This window comes from Meriones unguiculatus, chromosome 3 (genome assembly GCF_030254825.1).
Source record: "Meriones unguiculatus strain TT.TT164.6M chromosome 3, Bangor_MerUng_6.1, whole genome shotgun sequence".
In the NCBI taxonomy this organism is placed as follows: domain Eukaryota; kingdom Metazoa; phylum Chordata; class Mammalia; order Rodentia; family Muridae; genus Meriones; species Meriones unguiculatus.
The window spans coordinates 97,227,201-97,253,705 of record NC_083351.1 but is presented as its reverse complement, the minus strand read 5'-3'; the positions used below and the strand labels follow the sequence as shown (position 1 = coordinate 97,253,705).

At 39.4% G+C, this 26,505-nt stretch overlaps 1 protein-coding gene and 1 long non-coding RNA gene across 5 annotated transcripts in view; one reads left to right on the top strand and one right to left on the bottom strand.

Moving 5' to 3' along the window:
* The window catches only part of LOC132653114 (uncharacterized), a 37,909-nt gene extending 28,706 nt beyond the window's left edge, over positions 1–9,203 (bottom strand). For 2 of the 3 annotated variants that reach the window (XR_009590822.1, XR_009590823.1), the window contains exons 1-2: positions 8,968–9,056; positions 4,191–4,260 (exon numbers count right to left, since the gene is read on the bottom strand). This is a non-coding gene — a long non-coding RNA (uncharacterized LOC132653114). The other variant, XR_009590824.1, reaches the window with a different exon arrangement.
* On the top strand, positions 9,156–24,696 carry LOC110563501 (zinc finger protein 11-like). Of its 2 annotated transcripts, XM_021660593.2 has the most exons (4): positions 9,156–9,284; positions 16,666–16,792; positions 18,752–18,847; positions 20,402–24,696. In XM_021660593.2, the coding sequence occupies exons 1-4, from the start codon at positions 9,249–9,251 to the stop codon at positions 22,837–22,839; spliced, it is 2,697 nt and encodes an 898-aa protein (XP_021516268.1). In that variant the 5' UTR covers positions 9,156–9,248; the 3' UTR covers positions 22,840–24,696. The 2 variants fall into 2 exon arrangements, with proteins under 2 accessions (XP_021516268.1, XP_060236352.1); XM_060380369.1 differs by lacking the exon at positions 18,752–18,847.
* Positions 24,697–26,505: the final 1,809 nt, after the last annotated feature.

Below are 26,505 nucleotides of genomic sequence, written 5' to 3'. Positions count from 1 at the left end.
AAGAATTTAGAAAAAGCTAGAAAGGGTGAACTTATTCAGCAGTAAGTCTCAAAGGCTGAAAATTTTCTAGGCCTAGATTAGATTGTACAAAGGCTAGAAACTTCCACAACTAAGCCTAGGTTAGTAGACAGATGCAGTAGCATCCAAGATGACAATTACATCAGATGAATAAAAGTTATTTGTACACAGATCTGTGGGTACAGAAATCATTCTTTGAATACAAGTACACAAAAAGATCCTCCAACAAGAGCTTCTCCGACTTCCCTACCTACACAATTCTGTGTTTTCTTTATAAGCTCAATCAATCCCAATTTGTTTTACCCAATACTCTTAAATGTAGGTCCTGCAATGGAGTTTGGTCAATCTACAGAGTCACACCCTTCCTGAAAAACAAATCATCTTCTAACAGCTATAAAATGCTGTTTTATAGCTCTCATCTAAGAGTGGTACTTCATAACTACCACACCTCTTCTTGCTGTGATTTTTGTCTGGCTTAAATTTACATAGACCTTGTGCATGCTGTAACAAACATTCTGAGTTGATATTTCAGTTGCCGTACTATTTCAGGAAAATAACAGTCACTACAGTTCTCTCCTCTGGCTCACACACTGTTCCGGTGCCTCCCTCCATTAACATCCCTAAGCCTTGGGGGGGTGGGTGAGCCATGCAGACTTTCCTCTGAGCAACTGACCATCTCCTTCTGTGGTGTGGTGTTGCTGGAGGAATTATGTCACTGGGTCAGGCTTTGAGGTTAAAAACTCATGCCACTCACAGGGTACTCTCTGCTTGATGCTTGTGGTTCAAGTTTTGAGTTCTTAGCTTGCTGCTCCAATTGCCATGCTTGGTTGATGCCATGCTTTCCCAGTAAGGACAGACCCTGTCCCTTGAGAACCATACGCTCAATAAACTGTTCCTTTTACAACCTGTCTTGGTCATGGTGTTTTATCACAGCAATAGAAATGTAACGAATACAGAAGTTAGTTCCAGGGAGTGGGCTACGGCTGTAAATAACATGATAGTGTTGGGTTTGGGAGAAATGTGAAGGCTTTGGTTGAATGCTACGTACAGAGAATAATTGCCCATCCTAGTAGGAGATTGGAAGCCAGTAACTCTGAGAGCTGTGTAATGTGGAAGCCCAGATCAAGGGCTTCAAAGGAGAACAATAGTAGCCTCCGGGTCAAGAAGCATCCAACATAGTGTAATCCCACTTTCTTCTTCTTTTTTTTTTTAATTTTTTTATTTTATATGCTTTAATGTGAAAGTGTCAGATCCCTGGGAATTGGCTTTACAGACAGTTGTGAGCTGCCATGTGGGTGCTGGGAATTGAACCCACGTCCTTTGGAAGAGCAGACAGTGCTCTTAACCACTAAGCCCTCTCTTCTGTCCCCTCCCTTTCTTCTTAAGAAATGACTGCCTTGTATATTAATCAGTGTTTATTACTTTACTGGTGACTTGGGGTCCATTGGCCTTCTCCTCATTGTAGTTTCACTCTGCTCTTTTGATGAAAGACACCCTGTACCCAGTGGTCATTCTTTACAAAGCATTCACCCAGTCTCTTTGCTGCAGCTCTCTCTCGAAGACTCTGGAACCAGCCCCTTGTACTCTGGCCTCCACTCATCTCCCAGTCTGCAAGGGCGAAACTGCCCAAGCAGCTTACTGTTCTTGGCCACTTTCTGTACTCTGCTTGTTCCTTCCCATCCATCATTTTTGATGTAGCATTCATTCATCAACTCTCATGAGTGCACTTTCTGATGATGTAGCCTAGTGAGGACTTTAGAGATGCTTCTTCTGGGTGAGGAACCACTGCTTCAGTCCAGTCGGATGGCTGGCTTGGCCTCATGAAAATTTCTCTAGACTGGAGCCAGTTGAAACTTGTAATTTGTGTTCATCACTTTCTTCACATAATATAATTTAAATATGGCATTTCTTAAATATTTTTTTCAGTAATTGTGGTTTCTTAGGAATGACATCATAAGGCAAAGACTAGCTTTTTAATCCTGTGTAGATGAGGCTGGCCCTCCAGCTAAACTTTCCATGAACTAAGATTTTAGACATGTGCCACTGTTCTGGCTTTATATTTTCTTTTTCATACCATGTGTCGTGTCACATAAATTACTTACACTCTCTTCAGTGTTCTTTACTACATTTATTTACTGTGATGTGTGTGTGTGCGTGTGTGTGTGTGTGTGTGTGTGTGCGTGTGTGTGGGGTACACATACCCTTGTATGCCTGTGCAATTCTGAAAATCTGTTCTTTCCTTTCACCATGTATGTCCTATCTCTGACCATAGGCTGGGCACAAGAGCATTTGTCTACTGAGCATCCCCCAGACTCGGTGTTCTTCAGTCTCTTCCTTTCCATTCTCCTTGCATATGACGGCATCCAGGTTTTCCACATCTTACTTCTGCACAACTCCATCTGGTCTTGGATTTGGCATTGCTCGCCATAACTTTTGGCATTTTCTGCTTTACCTCTTGAGCTTTTTCATACTTTACTGACTGCTTGATTTCTAATATTCTTGTTTATTTATGTTGAGCATTATCTTGACATTTTAATTATCTAAATTTACCGTAATGTCATTAGTCATTAGAATAGGTTGTGTATTTAAGGTATCTTTGGGTGGTTTTCTTGTACTTTGTTATTGTTTTGGATTTTTTTTTTTTTCCTGCTCCATGCCTATAGCACTTATCGATATTTGGGCTTTGGAAATAACTGAGTGTCCTGTTAGAATTTCTAGTACCTCTCTTATATATTATAGAACATGTCTCCTATATTGTGGCCTCTTTTTATTGGGTCCTGCTCTGTGTTGGTTGGATCTCTGATATAGAGGTTGGTCTTAGGTGCAGTACAGACATACAGCCTTGAAGGACTGTGCAAGGTAGGCTGATCCCACTTGGAGGGAGCTGACCTCTGATGGATTGGAGGCTAGAAAAGTTGACTTAGAGGTGCTGTGCTGAGCTGAGCTAGGCTGGGCAGAGGAGAAGTCAATGGGGATGGATATGGGAATTAGTACAGACCTCCTTTCCAAGTCCAGCACATGCATTTTGGACAGGACAAGAGAACAATGGAAGGCACAGTACTGCTTGCGAAGGGCATGTCTGCTGAGTGCCTGCATCTGAGGCTGTGCTGAGAGTTCAAGTTGCAGGTTGTATGGGGAAGCATGCTGTTACTAGCTGACCTACTCTCATTTGGCCATTGTCAGATTTCTCAGGACATCTAGAACAAGTAGAGATCTGGCCCCTTCTATACTTTATGGCTGGCTGAATACTCTTGGTTTGGCTGACAGGAGTTCATAAAGTTCCTACTTTCCAGGGGCAGAGTTCTGTGCAAGAGGTTGGTGTATGGGATATTAGCCCTATTTTCTTTGGAATAAACTGTTAGATTTATTTTTAATACGAATCATACATGACCACTACTGTGACCTAAACCCTCAGACTGGCACTCCCATTTAGAGACAGAATAATTCCATAAGAGGGACATTCTAAGCTTTTCATAATCTGAATAATTACTGATTTTACATTTCAGAATAAAAACTGCTAGAGAGTAATGCCACATCCAGTCCCATCAGAGTCTGATGTTAGAAGTTTGGACTCCTTTTTAGAAACAAGTGGTGAGTTGGTGTGAGGATAGGCATGATCCCATAAATTGTTAGTAAGGGCAGAGAGTAGCCTTTAATATCTCTAGAGAAGAGAACTAGGCCTACATACCTCACCAGCTGTGTGCATTACTCTATAATTAGAATCTCTGATTCAGGTTATCCCTGAATTATTCCCCTTGTGTTCTTTACACATCTTAGATGAGACTTCCACTATTTCCAATTATATTCTACAATTCTCCTTGACTACTGCAGCCCTCTCTGTTTACACTGATGTCTGTCTGCAACTTGGATGCCTTCCACCATCTTTACACCACAGGTTCAACTGTGTGTGGAATGCTTCTTTACATTTAGCTGGAACCAAGCTTGCTTCTACATGTGGACAAGGACAAACACACCCTCCACTGTCCTCCACATGTGGTAGTGACAGGAAACTAAACTGCATAGTGAGATTTGTTTCCTCAGCAAGGATTCCAGTATCCCATGATGTCCAGTCCCACCCCTTTCCTTCCATGTACGTGTCATTTTATTCTAGTCTTTGTTTGCATGACCATACAAAGGAAAAACTGCTTGTTTTTATACACTCACATACCTACCTTTTTATGTTAGCCATGTTGTTCTTGGAAACCCTAAAGGGAAAGTGTACTGGGTGATGACATTCAGTTTCTGTTTAGAAAAAAACAGAATATATTTGGGCAGATTTAAATAGGAGTCAAACACATACAGAATAAATCAGGAGAAGAATACATTTTCATCATTTTCTTCTTTGGGTTGTAAATATTTCTGTGAGTAAGCCCTCTCCACAATTGTTTTCAAATGCAATGGTATATTGTCAATTGAAAAGTTATGGCACTTTGTATAGCAGACTCTTTCAAATAATTTATTCAATGTTTTCCTTGTGATAGCTACATAAAAATAAATCACAAGGATGAGAATTTGAGTTCTAGCTGTTTACGTAATGAACTTCACTTATATTTCATTAGGAACAAACAGCAGCTGTTTATTCAAAAATTTAAAATCACAATTACATGTAGACATCCATTATACAAAATAAAACATGTCATTTATTTTGAAGCCAGTAGCCCATCTAAATCTACATTCCATAGTCAAATGAAGGCATTACCTATGATCTTCCATACCTTTTTTAGTACTCTAACTATATGTTTGAGTCATAGTATTGCAAAACGTTAAAATGAGAATTAATGATTGCTGTGTGTTACCCTCGTATGTGTACAAAGCCTGACAAGAGATCTGTGTGTTGGCTATTTCATGATATTTCTAGTGTGTTTTTATTTCAGTGTGTTCTGTATTTGATAGAAATCCCAAGTCTGACATGAAGGGTTACTAGTGTTTGGGGGATTATCATGAAACCAGCCCTCTCTTTGAGTCTACCTTTGTATTTCTTTGTGTTTCTATGCATTTCTTCGTGCTTTTTTTTAACATTGTTATTGATTCTTCATTAGTTTTCCATCATGCAGCCCAGTTCTGTTCATTTCCCCTCTCCTTATAGCTGCCCTTTGCCCTTGCAACCTTCCCATCTAAATTAAAACACACACAAAGATACACAAACACACATACACACACCAATAGAAACAAAGCATAGAAATTATCCCATTGTGGAAGCTGCAGTGCGCCACAGTGTGCCCCACAGTGTACCCTCTACATACATCTTCACTTGCAAATGTTTATTGTAATGAGTCTTCCGTCTGGTTCGAGATCTCTGGCTTCTGTGACACCATCAATACTAGATCCTAATTAAAAGTATGAGCTTTTCTATGCCTGCTCTGGCTCCCAAATAATGACACAGAGAGCTAGTGTATTTATTAATAAGCTAGAAGCACCGTAGCTGGGGAGATGTCGAAGTATTCTAACCTGTCGACAATGGTCTGGACTACTTCCCAGCCATGTGCCCTGTTACCTGCCATCTTAGTCTCCCCCTGCTCCATCCTTGCCCTCATGGCTCCCTCATGGCGACCTTCTCTCATGGGGACCCTCTCCCTGGGATCACAAGTCCTGCCTTAACTCTCCTGCCCTGCTATGGGGTATTCAGCTCTTTATTAACCAATCAGTGGTGATGGAGAACAATTTCTACACAACACTGAGACAGGAGATGCTTCAAAAATAATGGCAATAATAATGTCCAACTGCAACTAGATCTGTGGGTACAGAAATCAACATTTGAACACACAGCACACAAAAGCATCCCCACCCCAACTGGTCCTTATCAGGACTCCTGTCGGTTATCTTGTCGGCTCCCTATGTCATGAGGGTCCTGCAGCTTGGGACAGCAAGATTACCTTTTCATGCATACCAACCATTCACAGTTTACACAGATGTTGGGGTGGGCCAATTCAGAGCCCTGCCTCTGGGCCTGGATGGTAGCTGAACTGGTCAGCCTGCCAGCCCTGCCTTATCCACATCACTAGGGCAAGCTCTCCAGCACTGCTCCATCTAAGCCACCTACCACGGCCATCAGCAAGAGGCAGAGTCAGCTCTCCTGCTCTCCTGCCCTCAGGGGCAGGCTCATCCACATCCACATCCACACCTCCAGAACCAGCTCCACTGTGTTTCCCAGGCAAGGTGCAGGGCCCACTTCCCCAAGTGCTACAGCCATTAGGGGGACAGGGCTAGGTCTGCTCTCATGTTTCCAGGGCAACCTTCCCTTCCCTGGATACTGCGGGTGGTGAGGCACAATGGGAGAGGGCATCATCACCGCCGCACCCCACACACACCTCACACCAGATGAGTTTCAGGGCCAGCTCTCCTGCCCTCTTGGCCTTGGGCCTGCTTCACTTAAGCCCTTACCACCAGGTCTAGCTCTAATGTACTGCCCAGAAGAGGTGCATGGCCCATTCTCCCAAGTGCTACAGCCAGGGGGAAGCAAGGCCAGCTCACCTGCTCTCGTGACCCCAGGGCCAATTCTCCCAATTGCCATAGATGGTGAGGGGAAACGGGGAAGTACATACCCCCGAACCTATGCCACCTCATGGCGGAGGGGTGGGACCAGCATTCCCTCCCTCTGTCCTCAAGGCATGCTCACCTGCTCCCCCCATGTTCACTGTGCTGCCCAGGCAAGGTACAGGGCCTGCTCTCCTGAGTGCTACAGATGGCAATGGGCAGAGCTGGCTTTCCTGAACTCATGTGGAACAGCTTGAGCCTGCACTTTCCTGACTGCTGGAGGTGTCAAGGGGCAGGGATTGGCATCACATCTGCGCCTGTGCCACCCTATGGCAGACAGCAGATAAGTGGCAGGGTCAGCTCTCCCACATCCATGCCACTGGGCCAGCTCACCCACACCCCTGCTACCTGGGCCACCTCTGCTGTGCTGCCTGAGTGAGCTCTTTCAAATGCTGCCATGGGTTAAAGGTGGGGCCAGCTCTCCAGACCTCCTTATCCAGTGAGGGCCAATTATGCACAACGAAGACAACTTTAGCCACCAAGCCAGGCATAAAGCTAGGATAAACAAAAGACTGCCATCTGCTCTGCCCGACTGATATAAGAACATCAACAAGGTGTCTCTTTGTCCATTGACAGGGAGGAGGGGGAGGGGTTTTTAACCTCTGGCAGTCTTCATCTTCGCTAAGGCTTCTTTCTGCAGGACCATATCTGGTGATGAAATATTTTCCCCCCATTTAATATGCCATTTCCAGCTCCGTCCTTACCCTTTCCATTGCTTTATTGATTTCAATGTTCTTGATTACACATGCAGTTATTATCTTTCCCTTTTGTTGTCTGGATTCTTCAGTCATTAATGTTAACAGAGGTAGGGTGTTCAGGGCACCTTTGGAGTATTCTAGGTTTAGTGTGTTTTGGTTTTGCTTTCCATTGTCTTGCCCTTGTTTCCTGTTTATATATGTTATACTGCTACTTGACTGGAGGCTTTGAGAATGACAGTGACTGTTCTAGGCTGAAATATCTAAGACTCTCAAATGTATTATACGGACATGTCTATCATGTTGTAGTCTCCTTTTTTGGCATTGACCATAAAAAACTACAAGGTCTTTCCTTTCCGTCAGCTCCCTGCGGAAGGCAAGTCACAAGTCAGTTCCTCATTTTAGGCCTGGAATAATACAGAAATTAGATATCTGTCCCATTATTTACATCCTGAAGAACAAGCTATAGAAATACTGGATTAGTGTCATCAAATATTATTAAAAATTGTGCTTAATCATTTCAGGAAAGAAAAAAAAAACATGAGTTTCTTATGGTGATAAAAAAAATTTGTGTGAATTTCCATCTCAGCTAAGATACAGCTTCCTTGTGAATCAGTGTCCATCACATGAGTATAGATGCTTCCTTCTGTTGAGCTTGTACTTTGGTCTCTGGCATGACCAGTACAGAACTAAATTCTTAAGAAGAGATAGGAAGTCCCAAACGGTGCCAATTTAGCTTTATTCATTTATCAAGAATCATCTCTATGTCCCAAGTTAAAGGAATTGAGGGCAGTTCAAAGCAGATAGCTTTGACCTTTAAAATGATGTCACGAAGGATTAATTTCAGGATGAAAGAAGGCAAAAGAAATATAAAACCTAATGCAGAGAGAAATTCTACAATGCATGATGGACCAGGAGTCAGCACACTCACCAATGGTACTCCAAGGCGGTGGTGGGGCATGTGTGTGTCCTGCTGCAACTCACAAACATTACATTTCTTACACAGATTGATGGATTAACATTGTGGACATAATGGAAAGACTTAAGAGGGATTCTGGGAGTTCTTTGCATGTAAATGCTAGAGAGCCGAGTTTTTAGCTTTGTTCTATGATTTTAAATCATTTCTGTGTCCCCTGACCCATGCACTACACTATATAGATTCCAATGTTATACTAAGCCTTTTTTTTTTTTTTTCCCAGCTGTGGCATACGGGTTATTTTATTTTACTACAGGACAGGACTGTTTATTATAATGGTGTTTATAACCAAAGCTTCCTTCATCCCAGCCAAGGAAGGGCTTTACCCCTAAGATGATTCGAAAACCTTTTTGTACTTTGTAGCTTGAGAGTAGGTCTCTCTCTCTCTCTCTCTCTCTCCCTCCCTCCCTCCCTCCCTCCCTCCCTCCCTCCCTCCCTCCCTCTCTCTCTCTCTCTCTCTCTCTCTCTCTCGGTCCAGGCTAGCCTTGGATTTGAGGTTAAGCTCCTGAGCAGCTCCAACGACAGGGAGGGCCACATAGACTAGTTTCAGAAATAATCTTAAAGGTATAGTAGTCAATTCCATACAATTTTTGTCTGAGTTATTTTAAAGCAAAATTGAGTCAGTGTGAATTTTACATATGGAATAAATTCCATAATAAGTAGACTTTAAGATTTAAATCGCAACATATTGACCAGAAATAACCAGCAAACCTAATAATTGTTACTCTTCAAGGCTCTACTCACATTCAAACACCTCCTGTACCTATGGATGTCACAGTGGAGAGGCTACTTGCTCCGATCCACCCTCACCTGCAGTGTAAGAAACACAGGAAACACGCAAACCACCAACCTGAGTTTCTGGCGCTTCTTCGCACAGACTTGTGGGAAGCGTAGTCTTCCGCTGCATCGCTTCACCCGGAGCCATTGTGGAAACCGCACTTCCGCATTGCCTTTGCGCTGGTGCGTTTTCTCGCAAAGTTGGTCGGTTCTTGTGTCCTGCTCCGCGCTTGGGTTGCGTCGCTGACATGGAGGCTGGTCCAGGGCGCCGCGCACCTCTGCAGGTCGGAGGAGCCGCGCGGGGTGGGCGGGCCCGGCGCGGAGGGAGCGGAGGAAGGGTGGACCGGAGGCGGGAAGAAGAGACTTGGTGGAGCCATGCTGACCTAGGCTGGGCCGCAGCGTCTCTGGAAGCCTGTTGGGGTGCGGATGGGGCTACAAGTGAAGGCGCTGTGAGCCCGGGGCGGATGCCTGGGTCCACCCTGAGCTTCTGTTATAGGGGCTGGAAGGAATTGGGAAGGGTGGAAAATCCAGGGTTGCTTGGGAAGATGGGTCTGCTCACGAGAGTTACTAGTTTCCAAGGTCGGAGAGTTTTTGCGAGGGAGATTGGTGTATGTATGTTAGTCCCATTTTCTTTGGAATAGGCTGTTAGATTTATGAACTGCTATGTTGAATAGGAATCCTTCATGATCAACACTGTGACCTGAATCCTGAGACTACCACTCCCATGTAGTGCCAGAATAATCCCTTAAAGGGAAAGATTCGAGCTTTGCAAAACAAGAAATTACTGATCCTATAACGTAGAGTGAAAAATTCTAGAAAATAATACCTTATGCACTTCCATTAGTTAGTGTAAGATGAGTTAGTTTGAATGTAGAAGTGTGTCTAGGGATTGCCAGTAAAGGGACAAAGGTCCTTGAGTTTCTCTGGGAAGGAGAAATAGTCCTGCATACCCGACAGGCTTTTTAATTGCTCTGTAATCACACACTTTTCTTTCTTGCGTCGTTGTCCATTAGGTGCGGTGTCTAAATTCTCTAACACTTGACTGTCACAGAATATGGTATTTGGGTTCCATGATTCTCCTTAAATAGTTCTTCTGGAACGGCTTACCCAATTATTTATACCGTTTCAAAAGAGTAAAAGATGAATTTGAAGCACTGTGGTGCACTCAGGGTCCTGTAATTTGTACACAGTAGGCCCCTCATCTACTGTCTACTGTGCTGTTTCCTGTATTGTCACCCCAGTCAAACTAAGTGTTTATGTGCTAGAGACTGGCATATGCCATAAAGTCTGCTCATGAGAAACATGGTATTTTTAGCCCAGGGGTAGTGATGTTCACCTTTAATCCCAGCCCTGTGGAGGCAGAGGCATGTGGATCTCTGTGTTCGAGGCCAGCCTGGTTTACAGAGCAAATTCCAGGACCTCTTATTAAACTTTTCTAACTAAAGTATGAAACGAATGTGAAGCTCCACAGCTTCTGTTCCAAACATTTCTAGCTATGTACAAGTTCAGCGAGGTTGTGCATACTTTGGGTCTGGCTAATTTCAGTGTGTGATTTCTTTTTCTAAGTTTCTTATGATTAGCCTAATCTTTAAATCGCCTTATCTTACAGACCAGAATTTTCTGTGGAATTTGTAACTATAATTAAAATAGATGGTTCCTAGTTAATGGCAGTAACCTGTAGGCAGTACAATGTTTACACTGCCTTGTGCATTAAAGCTATCTCTTTACAGTGTGCAGATGATGCAGCAGCATGCCCACTTATAACCTAAAGACCCTTCAAGTATGCATAACTTAAAGTAAGCACCTGTGACTGAAGCCTATCTGTGACATAACCCTGCCATCTACATTTGGGAGGTGGAAACAGGAAATTGGGAGTTGAAGGTTATCGTCAGCCTAGGCTAAATAAAACAATAGTTTTTCTATGCACTAAATACATTTTATGATTTCTGTCGTCTGGTTTAGCACCAGCAACCAGACAGGAATCCTTCTAATTGACATTTTGCTGATTTTCAAATTTTCTACTTGTGTTTGAGAAGTTCTTTTGACCCTGTTTGACATTAAATTTAATATTTTTTCTCACAAACATACTTTTGTTAAAGACATTAAATTTTAGAAGTAGATACTTGTTTTTGTTTGCTGTGTGGGGAACAATTCTTTTTTTATTTTTATTTTTTTGCTTCGCCTTTTTTTAATAATTTATTTTTATTTATTTAATGTTCATTGATGGTTTGCCCTCATGTATGTCTGTGTGGGGCTGTCAGGAGCACTGGAACTGGAGTTAAAGACAGGTATGAGCTGCCATGTGGGTGCTGGGAATTGAACTTGTGGCCTCTAGAAGAGCATTTGGTGCTCTTAACTGCTGAGCCATGTCTCCAGCACCTGTGGGGAACAATTCTTTGCCTTACCTATTTTCAGAGAACATTGATTACCTTTCAGTATTAAGTTTTGTTAGTTTCTGTAATGACCTCATGGTGCTCTCTTCTGTTTCTTTCCTGATTTCTTTCAATCTCCTTCCTGTCTGACCTGAGACTTCATCATTCCCTAATTTTTCACTCTGTGGATGTGACTGATGCAGCCCTCCACAGTTTTACATTCCTCTGTCTGCAGCTTGGATGGCTTGCCCAGTATTTGCACAACAGGTTGAACTCTGTGGGGAACTCCAGGTCTGCATGTGGATAATGACAACCACATTCTCCACAGTCCTTCCCATTCAGCCAGTAGACTGCTGAGTGGGATTTCTTCCGCTTTTAGGGAGGAGTGCTGTCTCCCATGGTATTAAGCCCTGCCCCTTTCCTTACAGTGAAGATAGGGAAGGAGCGATTTATTTTAGAAACTCTGTGTGTGTGTGTGTGTGTGTGTGTGTGTGTGTATAGTAACATTGTTATGTTAGACATGTTTTTGGGGAAACTCCACAGGGAAAGTTTGCAGGATGATGATGATGTTTATTTTCTAGTGATCTATGTGACATATGTTGGAAAGCATGGAGAAAAGATACAGAAGTTATTTGTATAGATTGGGGAATAGGAAACAGAAAGTTGCAAGGAATGAAAATGAGGGTTTATAAATATTTCTGTCCTTCAGTCTATACATAGCTGTTTTCAAATACAGTAACATATTTTGAGTGGAAAAATATGTACTGGATTATGTGGCAGACTCTTCTCAAAGAGATGCAATTATTAAAGAACACGCTGTCTTAAAACCACACCAGATGTATGATAAAGTACAATTATTACCTTCTTTGGGTAGCTGCATAAAGATAAATCAGATGGATGAAAGGATGAGCCTCAACTGTTAACTTATGGTTGCACTTAACATTTCATTAGGAACAAAGAATAATGTACTGAATATTTAAAATCACTGTTACATTTGCACATTGAATATATAAAAAAAAAGCATGTGTTATTTACCTGAAAACTAATGTGCTGTCTAAATATGCATTTCATGTTTTAAATAAATACATAACCTGTTGTCTCCCATACCATTTTTAGTGTTCCAAATAGGCACTCTGAGTCATAGTATTGCGAAATATGTTGACTGAAAAACAAGAATTAATGATTGCTGCATGTGGGTCAAGAGCTGGGCTAGAGACCTGTGGGTTGGGTACTTTATCATTCATCTGGTATGTCTTTAAGACAGCATATTCTTTAATCTGTAGATGTTCTGTTTCCAATGTAGTCGCTTGTGGCTAAGAGCTAATTGGGAATCTAGCCCTCTCTTTGCATCTAGCTTTGACTTCCCCATAAGCTCCTGCTAGTCAAGACTGTTTTGTTTTTATGAAGGACTATCTCTGAGGGACACAGGCATGGTATGCAGACTTCTTAGGACTTCTACTCTTTCCATTTTGTTGGTCTAGGCTTGTGTCTAGGACCAGCCTCCATTCAAAAGAAGTGAAGTTAAAATTTACCACCTGAGCTGTCTCATAGGTAAAAGAACAGTGAAGGATGTGTTTCTCATCTCTCAATTTCATCTCTACAAGTCTAATTTCTTTTCTTAAGAAATGACTGGGGCAGGCATGGTGGCACATGCCTGTAATCCCAGCACTCAGGGAGGCAAGGGCAGGCAGATCTCTGTGAGTTTGAGGCCGATCTGGTCTACAAAGCAAGTCCAGGATACACAGAGAGACACTATGTGTGTGTGAGAAAGAGAGAAGAGAGACAGAAGAAGAGGAAGAGAAATGACTGGGTCAGGTGTCACATACTTTCTTTAATCCTAATGCTTGGGAGACAGAGGCAGGTGGATCTCTATGAATTTAAGGCCAGCCTCATCTACATAATGAATTCCAGGACATCCAGAGCTTCATAGTGTTACTGTGTTTAGCCATATTTTATCATTCCACTTGTGACTTGAGGATCTGTCTGTTAACACTCTCCTTGTCACTGTTTTCCTCTGCTGTTTTGGAAGACTATTTCCAATGTATAGCTTTCTCTTCATTGCGGCTCTGCCACTGACTCTTGAATCAAGTTTTTTGTTCTGTGGCCTTATCTGTTAGGGAGCAGCTTTGTTTATGTATTCATGCTTGTTCTTTTCCATCCATCATGTGTGACATATCATCCCTCACCTTTCCTGGCTATTATTTCTGCTCGGATAACCTAGTTAGGATTTTACAGAAGTGCTTTCTGGGTGAGAAGCCATTGTTTTTCTGCTCCTATTAGAATTACTTAACACAACTTGCTTAGCCTTCTTGAATTTCTTCAGTGTTATCTAGAGTGATGTTTGTTAAAAGTTTTGATTAGTTTTCATCACTTATTTCACATAATGTAAGTTTAAAAATCATATTTCTCTTGTTTATTTTATTTTTTATTTTTTTAAATAAAGGAGGTCTTCATATATCACAGGCTAGCCTTAAATATCTTATGCAGATGAGGCTGGCCATGAACACCTGATATTCCTACCTACACCATTCAAGAACTGAAATTACAGACATATAACACCATTCTGTTTTCCTCCTTTTATTCTGTATATAGTGTTTCATAAATCCTTTACACTCTCTTCAGTTTTGTTTTTTTTTTCCTTTTTCTTTCCTTATTGTATCTGTTTGTATATATAGGACACATACCATGCTATGCCTATGCAGGAGCAGAATTTAAGAATCATTGTACCAGGCTATAGAAATGGCTCAGAGGTTAAGAGTACTTGCTGCTCTTCCAGAGGTCCTGAATTCAATTCTCAGCAACCACTTAGTGGCTCACAACCATCTATAATAAAATCTGGTGCCCTCTTCTGGAGTACAGGTGTACATGCAAACACAACATTGTATATATAATAAATAAATCTTTTGGAAAAAAAGTATTGTACTAGGGATCCACTTCAGGTCATTACACTGGGCTCCAAGTGCCACCCTACAGGCCTTCAGTATTTTTGATGTCTTTTTTTTTTTTATGCTATTGTAATTTATGGCAGCCTTCCTGTTTGCTGAGGCTTCCTTCTGCCAGACCCTTTCTAGTGTTCAGTCCTTTATTATTTGCTATTTAGTATGGCATTTTCAGCTCTACCACTGTGTACATGTTTGTTTGTTTACTTACTTACTTATTGGTTTTTCAAGACAGGGTTTCTCTGTGTATCCTTGGCTGTCTGGACTCGCTTTATAGGCCAGACTGGCTTTGAACTCACAGAGATCTGCCTGCCTCTGCTCCCTAAATTCTGGGATTACAGGCGTGCACCACTGCACCTGGCTTGCTTTTTGTATTTATTGCATGGTTGATGTCTGATGCTCTTGTTTACATATGCAGTTATTATCTTAGCTTTTTGTTTAGTTGTCTGAATTCTCCTTTAGATCATTAACACAGGTAGCATGTTCAGGGCATCTTTGGAATATTTTGTTTTTTCTTTGGCCCATGTTTCCTAATTTTATTCTTTATAATACTTATTGATATTTGGCCTTTAAGAATAACAGTGGCCACCCATCTTGAGCTAGAATTTAAGGACGGCTCTACTCTTTGCCATCATGAGAAAGGACTAGGAAATTGAAGGCTGTCCTCTAAACCTTGCCTTGCTTGTTGTCCGCATATGAGTAGTATGTGACAAGCGTAGCAACCTGGCTTTTACTAAACAACTAAGTATAGTTTGGCTTCATACACAAAATCCATACAGTAAAGGGAAATTATTAAGAGAAAGTTGACAAGTTAATAAAAATTGTAAAATGAAGCTCAAATAATTGTAAGTAACTGGAAATAATACCGGGGGTCAATATTATCTCATTCTTGTGCTTAAACAGGTCTCAGAGGTGTCATTAAGAAGAGTAAAAGTACCATCCTCATTGATGCACAGTTGTACATTTTCCTGTTGTCAGAGCCACGCATACTTCCTGATGCTTTTCTAAGTTTACTTCCTGCTTTTACTAGTGCTGCAGCAAGTGCAAATAACATTCTACTAGATTTGTTTTTCTGACCGTTCAAGTTTCCTTTACTCATTTCAGTTATACTGATATCAGTATTCTTTCAGCGTGAATGCCTTAATTTTACTTTATATTCCCTTTTCTATAATTTTCTATAATTTTTCTACAATTTTGAAATCACTCAAATGTGACTGAAATCTATTATTTTCTTGATTTTTGACAGTGATGTTGTGGTGCACATGTATATAATGCAAAACTGTTCAGTCACACAAAACATAAAATCCTGTAATTTGGGTCAGTATGGAAGAGACTGGAAATGATTATTTCAGATACAGAAAGACAAGCATCACATGGCCTGCAACATAGGTTGAGTCTAAAGAATTTTAACCTACAGAAGTTGGAGAAATAATGTTTTTATCCTATCAGCCACGTACATCAGGAAAGGGAGACATTGGAAAATATTGGTGTTCTTACACAATGAGGTAGAAGGAAGAAACATAATGGTAAATGTTGCTCAGAATGGGGACTGTAAGTAAACATTTTGTAGTATATATTACAGAAGACTGTAAGACAGATTTTTGTTGTTTGGTTGGTTTTTGGTTTGTTTGTTTGGTTGTTTGGTTGTTTTGTTTTGTTTTGAGACAGGGTCTCTCTATGTAGTCCTGGCTGCCCTAGAACTTGCTATGTAAACCAAGCTGGCCTGGAACTCAAAGAAACCATCTGCCTTTGCCTCCCAAGTTCTGAGATTAATGACATGCATCACCACACCTGGTTTAAGGACTTTGGACATTTTAAACTTAAAAGTTAAGTGTTTAAGGAAATGATCATTCTAAAACTGATATAAAGACAATGCATTACCTACCAGTAACAATATAAAAAAAGTACCCCTTTTAACATGTAAATCTGGTTTTCTATTATTTAGCCATAGAAAGGAAAAATAATGTACTGCTTCATTGAACATTTGAGAACTTTATGCAATGAGGTGAAAAGCAATCCCAACACTAAAATGTAAAAAAATTAAAAATAAAGAAAAAATCATGATAGAATCATAAATTAAAATTTTTAAACTCAGCAGATTAAGATAAAGTCATGAGTTCAAAAGCTGCTTTATGAATATATTAAATAGATGAATACTTGTCAAAGAAAGATAAACACATAGAAGGCTGGAAAGGGGTAATAAAAAATGTTAAAGTAGTATCTAGTTATTTTAAATATTAAAGTGTTATTACTGTACTTCCTAAGAATGCATTCATAAGCCCAGAATGTTTATTGGCACTTATATTATTAGTTATTATTATGCTCTGTTATTCATTCATTTATCTTTATCTCAGGAAATGCTGTCATTCAGGGATGTGGCCATTGACTTCTCTGCAGAAGAGTGGGAATGCTTGGAGCCTGCTCAGTGGAATTTGTACAGGGATGTGATGTTGGAGAATTACAGCAACCTTGTCTTCCTGGGTGAGGATCACTTCCATAGTAAATTCTTCTTTCTGTATGTCTGTGGGGTAGTAGTTGTTGGTTTTATATTTTGAGCCAGAGTCTTTCTATGTAGCCCTGGCTGTTCTGGAACTCCTAGTAGAACAGACTGGCTCCAACTCAAAGATCCTCCTGCCTCTGCCTCTGAAGTGCTGATATTTATGTGCCCTTATCTAAGGAAGAATTGGGAGGTTGTTGATGTAACTAAGACAATTTTTTTTCCTTCTTGTTATTTTAACTTGTTTCTTAGAAACATCCTTCCAGGGTCCAACCGTGGTGAGGACAAGGCTTGAGTGGATGCAAGAACCACGAGAGGAGAATCACACACAGGACACATTTTAGTTTTGTTTCATGAGAGACGGGACAGAGAGGAAGCACATCTTGTATGGCTTGACCTACTCTGACAACCTGTGTCTCTTACAGGCTTTATTTATACATAAAATATTTCCTCAGAAACTTTAATCATTGATTACACAGCTTTTTAGAATACATTTTTTCCAAAGTCTTCCTTGATTATTGGAAAAAAAAAGAAAGTGAGCAAAAAGCAAATTTCATGAAAACTAAAAAGTAACATGATAAAATGAGTTTTCTTTTAACTCAAAGTTTTCTTCCTTAAGATTGGTGTTGTAACACCTTGTGGTTATAGAAATACTAGACAGGATGACTCTTTTTGAGTTTGATTTTGTTTCAGTTTGGCATAGAATTAATAGATGAGAAGTTATTTCCTTCTGCCTGTTATCAAACTTATCTTTCTGTAGAAGTCCAATCTCTGACCCTTGTTTAATTTTTCCTTTCCTTTCTCTGTTTTTCTTTCATATTTAACAGAAGACTACCATACTTGCCTTTGGTTCTTTTTTATATATATTTTATGTGTACAGGTGTTGTGTCTGCATTTATATCTGCATACCAGAACAGATCATCAGATTTCACAGGACTACAGCTATAGTCAATTGTGAGCCACCATGTCAGTGCTGAGAATTGAACTCAGTACATCTGAAATAGCAGCCTTAACCACTGAGCTCTTAACCACTGAGCCACCTCTCCAGCCCTTCTTAGATCTTAAAAAGTTACACAGCCTTTTGCATAAACAAAGGCAGTGTGTCCTTTGTTTTCTCCAATATCAGAAAGGTCCTGATTGGACTAGTCTGCTCAGGAAAGCCAGCAGTTCACCCAACTTTTCTTTGTGCCTTTGTCATGAACCCTTGTTTCAGTACTATTCCTGTATTTGTTACAATCCTGTAAAGGATGGAAGAACATCAGGATTCCTTAAAGTGCTTACTTTGCCTTCAGGAAGGTACCAAGGTTTGTTATTAATAGCATGATCAAAATCTTTTTCTGTCCATATTAGTTTCTTGTTTGAAAGCTGGACATGAAAATCTAGTGATTCAGTTACAGCTTGTCAGCTTTTAGAATTTCCCTAAAAGTTTTTCTTACTTAGTGAATTTTCTTGGATCTTCTGTCTCATGCTTACTAGTATCCCTTATTTAATAATCCCAAGTATGTGTCTAAATAATACACTCTATAAAAGACTCAATTGTCTTCATAGCTGTTTTTCCCACGGAAGTTCCATTAACTTTATTCTTATTAACACCAGTTCTTGTTACATCTCCCATCGCTAGCTTTTAGAGAGAGGCCTTTAATAGGAAGTAAAAAATAAGCAGTAATTTTCCACCAAGGGCAATAAAGGGTCAGTGCAGGTCATTGCAGTACTGGAACTTTGTCAAGCAGTGCCATCAGGATGCTTAGCCTCACTGGTATCCTTTACTGTAGTGGTAATGTCCACAGCCATGAGGCATACCCTTGAGTTTTAGTATTTTCTCTTGTAAATTAAGAAAATGAAGCCCTTCCCCCCCACCCCCAAGAGCACAATTCTGAAATAGATATCTAGTTTCCTAGGTGAAAAACACACAAACAATCTTATTCCTTTTTCCCCACAAACAGGTCTTGCTTTCCCTAAGCCATACCTGGTCACGTTTCTGGAGCAAAGACAAGAGCCTTCAGATGTGACAAGACCAGCAGCAGCCACCATGCACACAGGTGTGTAGGAATGGAGGGGTCAGGACAGAGTGGGAGTCAGAAAGCCAGACTTTACTATGTACACTGAGATGTTATGTTGTAATGGAAATCAATTTTTAGGTATCCCACTTATTTATTAGTTCATTTCTATCAGAAGACATCTGTCAAATGCTGCTTTATGTCTCTAAGTTTTGTTTTCCCCTCCACAGAGCTCTGCTTGTGGTCATAGTGACTAACAAAGTTGTCATTGTTGCTGAGAATCTGCATTGCAGCAGATTTTTTACTGTTTCTTATACTTAGGAAAATTTGTACATGTGTTTAAAGACCTATATGTGAAGCCATCATAATATACTATAATCACAAATAAACTTTTTTCACTTACATGTATGGTAATTAAATTTTTCTTAGGTGTTATGAATGATTAAAATATATTCTCATAAAGTTTTCTTCTCTCTCATACTATGTTTGTTACCTATTTAAAATGCATAGCCTTTGGGGATATTTTTACATGTAAGCTAAATGTGTTTGTGAACAGGGTAAAAAACACTTTAGGACAGTGTAAGATTAAACCAGTGAACTTTGGTTCTGTGGGCCTCAGAACTGTGTTTCCACTTCATGTGAAAGCATGAGGCTCCTGTGTTCATGCCTTGTATATCAACTCTTCACTGCTTATTATAGATTGTGTTATCTTGTAAGCAGATATTAAGACTTGGGCTAATTTTATCCTGTAGCCTTGATATGTGTCTCCAACAGAGGTGCTGTCATTATAGGTAAACTTGAGTGGTTTTTTTTTCTTTTCTGATCATAACATAATTCAGATATTTATTTATTGTGAAAACACAACATAAAGCTTCTCTTTGAAATATAATACTTAATAAAAATATAATACTTAAATTAACTCTAATTGGGGCTGGAGAGATATCCCAGAGGTTAAGAGCACTGACTGCTCTTCCATAGGTCCTGAGTTCAATTCCCAGACAACCACATGGTGGCTCACAACCATCTATAATGAGATCTGGTGCCCTCTTCTGGCGTGCAGGTGTACATGCAGGCAGAATACTGTATACATAATAAATAAGTAAATCTTTAAAGGAAAGTTTTAAAAAAATAACTTAATTGTTATACAGCATATATTTTGTATCTTCCAAATTAAATTTAGGATAAAAAGTGTGTATTTCTACATATTCTGCCAACTTCAGAAATCACCATTAATAAAACATTTCCTCCATTTATCTAGTTATATTTTTTATATATGTTGTATAATTTCTATATTTTTAGTGGCCTCATTTCTGTTACCATAATGTTCTTAGGAATTCCCATTATTATTGATGGTACAACCTTCTTTGTTATTTAACTGTTAATAATATCTTATTATTTCTGTGTTCTATTTGGTCTTCTTATTTCAGTGGAAATTTTGATTGTTTCCATTCACTGCATTTTCTGAATTACATTGTAGGGAATATAGGTGTGGAAATTTGTAATTTCTGAGTAAAGGTATTTATATTAAAGATAAGCATTATAAACATAAAGATTGTTACTCAGTTTTTAATTTATATCTCAACTTTTACTCACCAGATATAAAACCATATACATGTAAAGAATGTGGCAAAGCCTGTGATTGGAACTCACTCCTTGAACACCAGACAATGTATCCAGGAGAGAAAGCTTATAAGTGTGAAGAATGTGGTAAGGCTTCTGGTTCTTGCTCAGTACCTTCTGAACACCAGATAATTGATATAGGAGAGACATCCTACAAGTGTGAAGAATGTGGCAAAGTCATTTGTATTTGCTCAGAAAATTCTAGCTACCAGAGAATTTGTAGTGGAGAGAATCACTACAAGTGTGAAGAATGTGGAAAAACCTTTTCTACTCAATCATGTCTTACTCAGCACGAGGTAGAACACACTGGACAGAAATTCTATAACTGTGAAGAATGTGGGAAACCGTTTTATTGTCCTTCTCAACTTACAGAACATCAAAAAATTCATTCTCAAGAGAATCCCTTTAAGATTGAGGTATGTAGTGAGGTCTTTTGTGTTCCCATAGAACTTTCTGAGGACCAGAGATTTTGTACTGAAGAGAAGCCCTATAAATATGAAGACTGTGTCAAGGCCTTTACTGCTTGCTCAGGACTGTCTGAACACCCAAGGATTCATCCAGGAGAGAAAGCCTACAAGTGTGAAGAATGTGGTAATGCCTTTTGTACACTCCATTCAGTATCTAAACACCTGAAAATTCATTGTGAAGTGAAATCCTACAAGTGTGAAGAATGTGGGAAAGCCTTTGCTAGTCATCTTTCCCTGATTCAGCATAAGATAGGTCATACCCGAGAGAAACCTTACCAATGTGAAGAATGTGGTAAAATGTTTTACTGTACTTCAAACCTTAAACAACATCAAATAACTCATTCTCAAGAGAAACCCTACAAGTGTGAAGTATGTGGCAAGGTTTTCAGAACTTGCTGGCAACTTTCTAAACATCTGAGAATCCATTCTGGAGAGAAACCGTACAAGTGTGAGGAATGTGGCAAAGCCTTTTATACTCTCTCATATCTTACTCAGCACAAATTAGGTCATACTGGGGAGAAACCTTACAAATGTGAGGAATGTGGTAAAACCTTTTACTATCCTTCAGTCCTTAAAGAACACCAAGCAATTCATTCTGGAGAGAAACCATACAGGTGTGATGAATGTGGCAAGGACTTTTGTACTCGCTCAGGACGTTCTAGACACCAGAGAATTCATACTGGAGAGAAACCTTACAAGTGTGAGCAGTGTGGAAAGGCCTTTTCTACTCATTCATACCTTTCTCATCACAAGATAGTTCACACTGGTCATAAGCCCTACAAGTGTGAAGAATGCGGCAAGAAGTTTTACTATCCATCTCGCCTTAAAGAACATCAAAGAATTCATTCTCAAGAGAATCCTTACAAGTGTGAAATATGTGGCAAAGCCTTTTATACTCACTCATACTTTACTCAGCACAAATTAGGTCACACTGGGGAGAAACCTTACAAATGTGAGGAATGTGGTAAAACCTTTTACTATCCTTCAATCCTTAAGGAACACCAAGCAATTCATTCTGGAAAGAAACCATACAGGTGTGATGCATGTGGCAAAGACTTTTGTACTCGCTCAGGACGTTCTAGACACCAGAGAATTCATACTGGAGAGAAACCCCACAAGTGTGAAGAATGTGGAAAAGTCTTTTCTACTCATTCATACCTTACTCAGCACAAGGTAGTCCACTCTGGAGAGAAACCTTACAAGTGTGAGGAGTGTGGCAAAAAGTTTTACTATCCTTCTCGCCTTAAGGAACATCAAAGAATTCATTCTCAAGAGAATCCCTATAAGTGTGAAATATGTGGCAATGTCTTTTGTACCCCCAAAGGACTTTCTAAACACCAGAGATTTCATACTGGAGAAAAACCCTACAAGTGTGAAGAATGCGGAAAAATGTTTTACTATCCTTCTCGCCTTAAGGAACATCAAAGAATTCATTCTCAAGAGAATCCTTACAAGTGTGAAATATGTGGCAAAGCCTTTTATACTCTCTCATATCTTACTCAGCACAAATTAGGTCATACTGGGGAGAAACCTTACAAATGTGAGGAATGTGGTAAAACCTTTTACTATCCTTCAATCCTTAAAGAACACCAAGCAATTCATTCTGGAAAGAAACCATACAGGTGTGATGCATGTGGCAAGGACTTTTGTACTCGCTCAGGACGTTCTAGACACCAGAGAATTCATACTGGAGAGAAACCTTACAAGTGTGAGCAGTGTGGAAAGGCCTTTTCTACTCATTCATATCTATCTCAGCACAGGGTGGTTCATTCTGGAGAGAAACCCTACAAGTGTGAGGAGTGTGGCAAAAAGTTTTACTATCCTTCTCGCCTTAAGGAGCATCAAAGAATTCATTCTCAAGAGAATCCCTACAAGTGTGAAGTGTGTGGCAAAGTCTTCAATACTCACTTAGAACTTGCTACCCACTTGAGTACTCATTCAGGATAAAACCCTGCAATTGGGAAGGATATGAAAAGGCTTTTTAACTCATCCATTCTTACCTCAGAATAAATTCCTGAACAGAAATCTTAACCCCTGTGAAGAATATGGAAAAATGTTTCCTGTCCTCTAGACCTTAAGCATCTGAGGGGAAATCACACAAGTGTGAGGACTGTGGCAAGGCTTTTGTACTCGCTTTTGACTATCTAAACATTAAAAGAATCATACTGTCGAGAAAGACCACAAATGTGGGAAAGCTTCTACTAAACTTTTTAACCTTACTCAACACAAGATAGTTTGTTCTGTTTAGAAATGCTATACATGGGGAAATGCTGGAAAAACTTTTTATTCTTTAATCTTTAAAAAAAAAAAAAGAAAAGAAAACAGAGTTCATTCTTAAGAGAGACCCTACAAGACCCTACTAGTGTGAGGGATGTGCTTTTGCTTATCACTCAGACCATATCCAACTCAGATGAATCCATAGTAGAAAGAAACCAAACTCTTGTGAAGCATGGCAAGTGCTTTGCTAATCCCTATCTAACCACCTTAAAATGTGTACTGGGAAGAAACACTACAAATGTGAACAAATTGACAAGGCTTTTAAAACAAAAGTATTGGTACTGAAGAACAACCTTACAATGGTAAAGCATATTATCAAGGTTTCACTTAAGATTCAGCACTGCGGAATGTCAGAGAATTCACACTTGAGAGAATCTCTACAAATATGCAAAATATACCCAGGTGTTTATCTGTAATTCATCACTGCATAAGCATGAGAGAATTAGTACTTCAGAAATGCAAGGTTTGTGGCAAGAATATACCTGTTTTTCTTACTTTACTTATCCCCAGAAACTTCATACTAGAGAGAAACTACTCATACAAATAATTTGTCAGACCCTTTAATAATTTAAATCTCAGTCAACACCAAAGAATTCCACAAGCTTCACTGTTCAACTTCACATCTCTTTGCATTTTCTAATGAAGCCTCAGCTGTGTGGTTGCCTAGATTGGACTGGCTTACAAATGTGTTGATGGAACATTTTCTTAGATGCAAATTAATGCCCAGTCCAACCCCTGGGCAGGTGGTCCTGAGTGAATGAAAATTCTGTCCAAGCATAAATCTGAGGGATCAAGCCAGTAAGCAGAACTCTTCAATAGTTTCTACTTAACGTTCCTGCCTCAGGATTTCTTCCTTGAGCTCTTGTCCTGGCTGAACTGGCTGACTAACTGTAATTCCTGAACTGAAAACCCGTTCCTGTCCTACGTTGTTTTTTGGTTATGGCATTTATGAAAACAACGGAAATCAAAGTTGGATAGCAAAGGATATGTGAAGGCTTTTCACTTTTATGTATACCTTAGTTATCAGAGTTATAATGATAACTGACATTTATACTGGAGAGAATGTCACAATGTCTTTTTAAATCGAGAATCAGACCCCTAGTTTCAGCTAAGAACATCTGAGTCCTATAGCAAAGACTTTGCTATGCTGTAATCTACCAACCTATTCTTCCAGACAATGTGTTTTCAAGGCGCATTGATTGATTATTCTTTATAACTTTCCTCAAACTGTTGCCATGCTGTCAGACTGTACTTGGGTAATCTGAATCTGGATTCCTGAGCCATCATCTGTATGGCATATTTTCCCCTTGGGTCCTCCAATTGTAAGTAACCCTTCCCTTTGGCCTGTAAGAAAACCCGAATAAATTCACTTTTCTCACTAACTTGGGCTGTGGTGAAATTCTAGGATGGTGTGTTGTGGGGTCCCTTTGTAGTGACTAGGCATTTACTTGTGTTTAGAGATAACTAACGTTAACATGTGTCATTCATGTTTGGCTCCAAAATAAACAATATCTGGTTCCCTTTCAATGAGAACTGTGGTTTTTGACTAATGACACAACCCGTTTTCATGGAAACAACCATATTGAAATAGGGACACAAGCCATACACACTTATTTACTAGGTAGATAGATTTGGTTACTGGATATGTTATCAAGTATTAATCATTGTAATTGCAGTTCTTACTTGGTTTTATATATATATACATATATATCCAAAAAGGCCTATTAAAAATTTGAGTTTACTTAAAAGAGAGAGACAATGTTGAAACTTTCATATCAACATGATTTACATTTGTTCCTTTAATCTTTTTTTCCTTTTTTTGTTTGAGCTAATGTCAGCTTTTATGGAAAAAAATAGATAAGGTCCATCTTTGCCACTTAATTCTGATCACAGGTGGCATTTTTTTATCTGGCCTCATTAAAAGTTGTTTTCTCATAATTGTCATAGGAAACAAAGTTATATTCTGTTTTACAAGAGGATCTTGATAGGCTGACTCCCTAAGTTGCAGTAATAAAATTAGAAGAAGAAAAAAAAAAAAAAAAACAGAACTTTCTGAAAGGAGGAAACCCTGAGAAGCATTGGGGGTTTTTGTAAAGTGTATTAACCACAGCACATAAACTAGAAGGGGATATAAAAGAGCTTAGGATTTATCCTTACTAAGACATCAGTTAAAAAGTTCTTTATTGGCATCTGGAGAAATATTAAACATTACCAAAGAACTCAAAGAGGATATGAATAAATACCAGGATGAAGAGCACAAAAAGAAACAGTTGAATGAAATAATGAAAGCAATTCAAGACATGAAAACAGTTTCTTAAGGGAATAGGATCAATGAAAAGCAAAAATAGAATAAAAGTTGAAACATAAAATTAAGGAAAAGCTTCACCACAAAAAGTTAATGAGGTGGAAAAAAGACCAGGTCTCAAGGCCAAAACAGAGGAATTTGATCACTTAGTCAAGGAAAATGTCAAATCCAAAAACGTGCATGAATGGACTATATAAAAACTCTAGGAGAGTGTAAACTGAACATATAAATATTGAGTTTACATAAACAATAAGATATGTAAAAGGAAAAGAGATCCAGGTCAGAGTCACAGAAAGCATTTTTAACAAGATCATAGAAGAAAACTTTCTTAAACTATGGAGGGAGGTGATTCAAGAGTCAGACTGAACAGCTAATGGAGCCAGAGAAGGAAATGTTCACAGTATATAATAGCCAAAACACTCAGTATACAGAACAAAGAAAGGAAGAAAGGCTTTTGAAATCAGCAAAAGAGAAAGACAAGTCACAGACAAAGCAGCAAAGCAGCCCCATTAGAATCACAGCAAATTTCTCTGTAAAGACATAGCAGATAGAAGGAATTTAACCAGTGTTCTAAAAGTTTGAAAGACCACAGATTCCAGTCCCAACTACTATACCCAGCAAAACTGTCACAGTTGAAGAAGGAAAAGTTTTTATAATGAAACATTTAAAGATATACATCCAGTAAGCCAACACTGCAGAAGATAATGGAAGAAATACTTGGGTCAGAAGATTAAACTTGGCCAAAAATGCACAGAGAATAAGCAATTCCACAATACTGTGTTTAGAGAAAGGTATAGTAGAATACTACATATGCAGCAAACTGACAGGAATTAATAACCTTAAATTGTCTAACCATAAATCTTAATATTATTGGTATCACTTCCACAATAATGAGACACAGAATATATCATAAAACAGCATTCATCTCCTTGCTGGGCTTGGTCCCCAGGTGTTGATACAGACTGAATGCCTCCTCACCCATATGGACATGGATCTGACATTTCTGCTCTGACCCAGTTTTCCCTTTATAT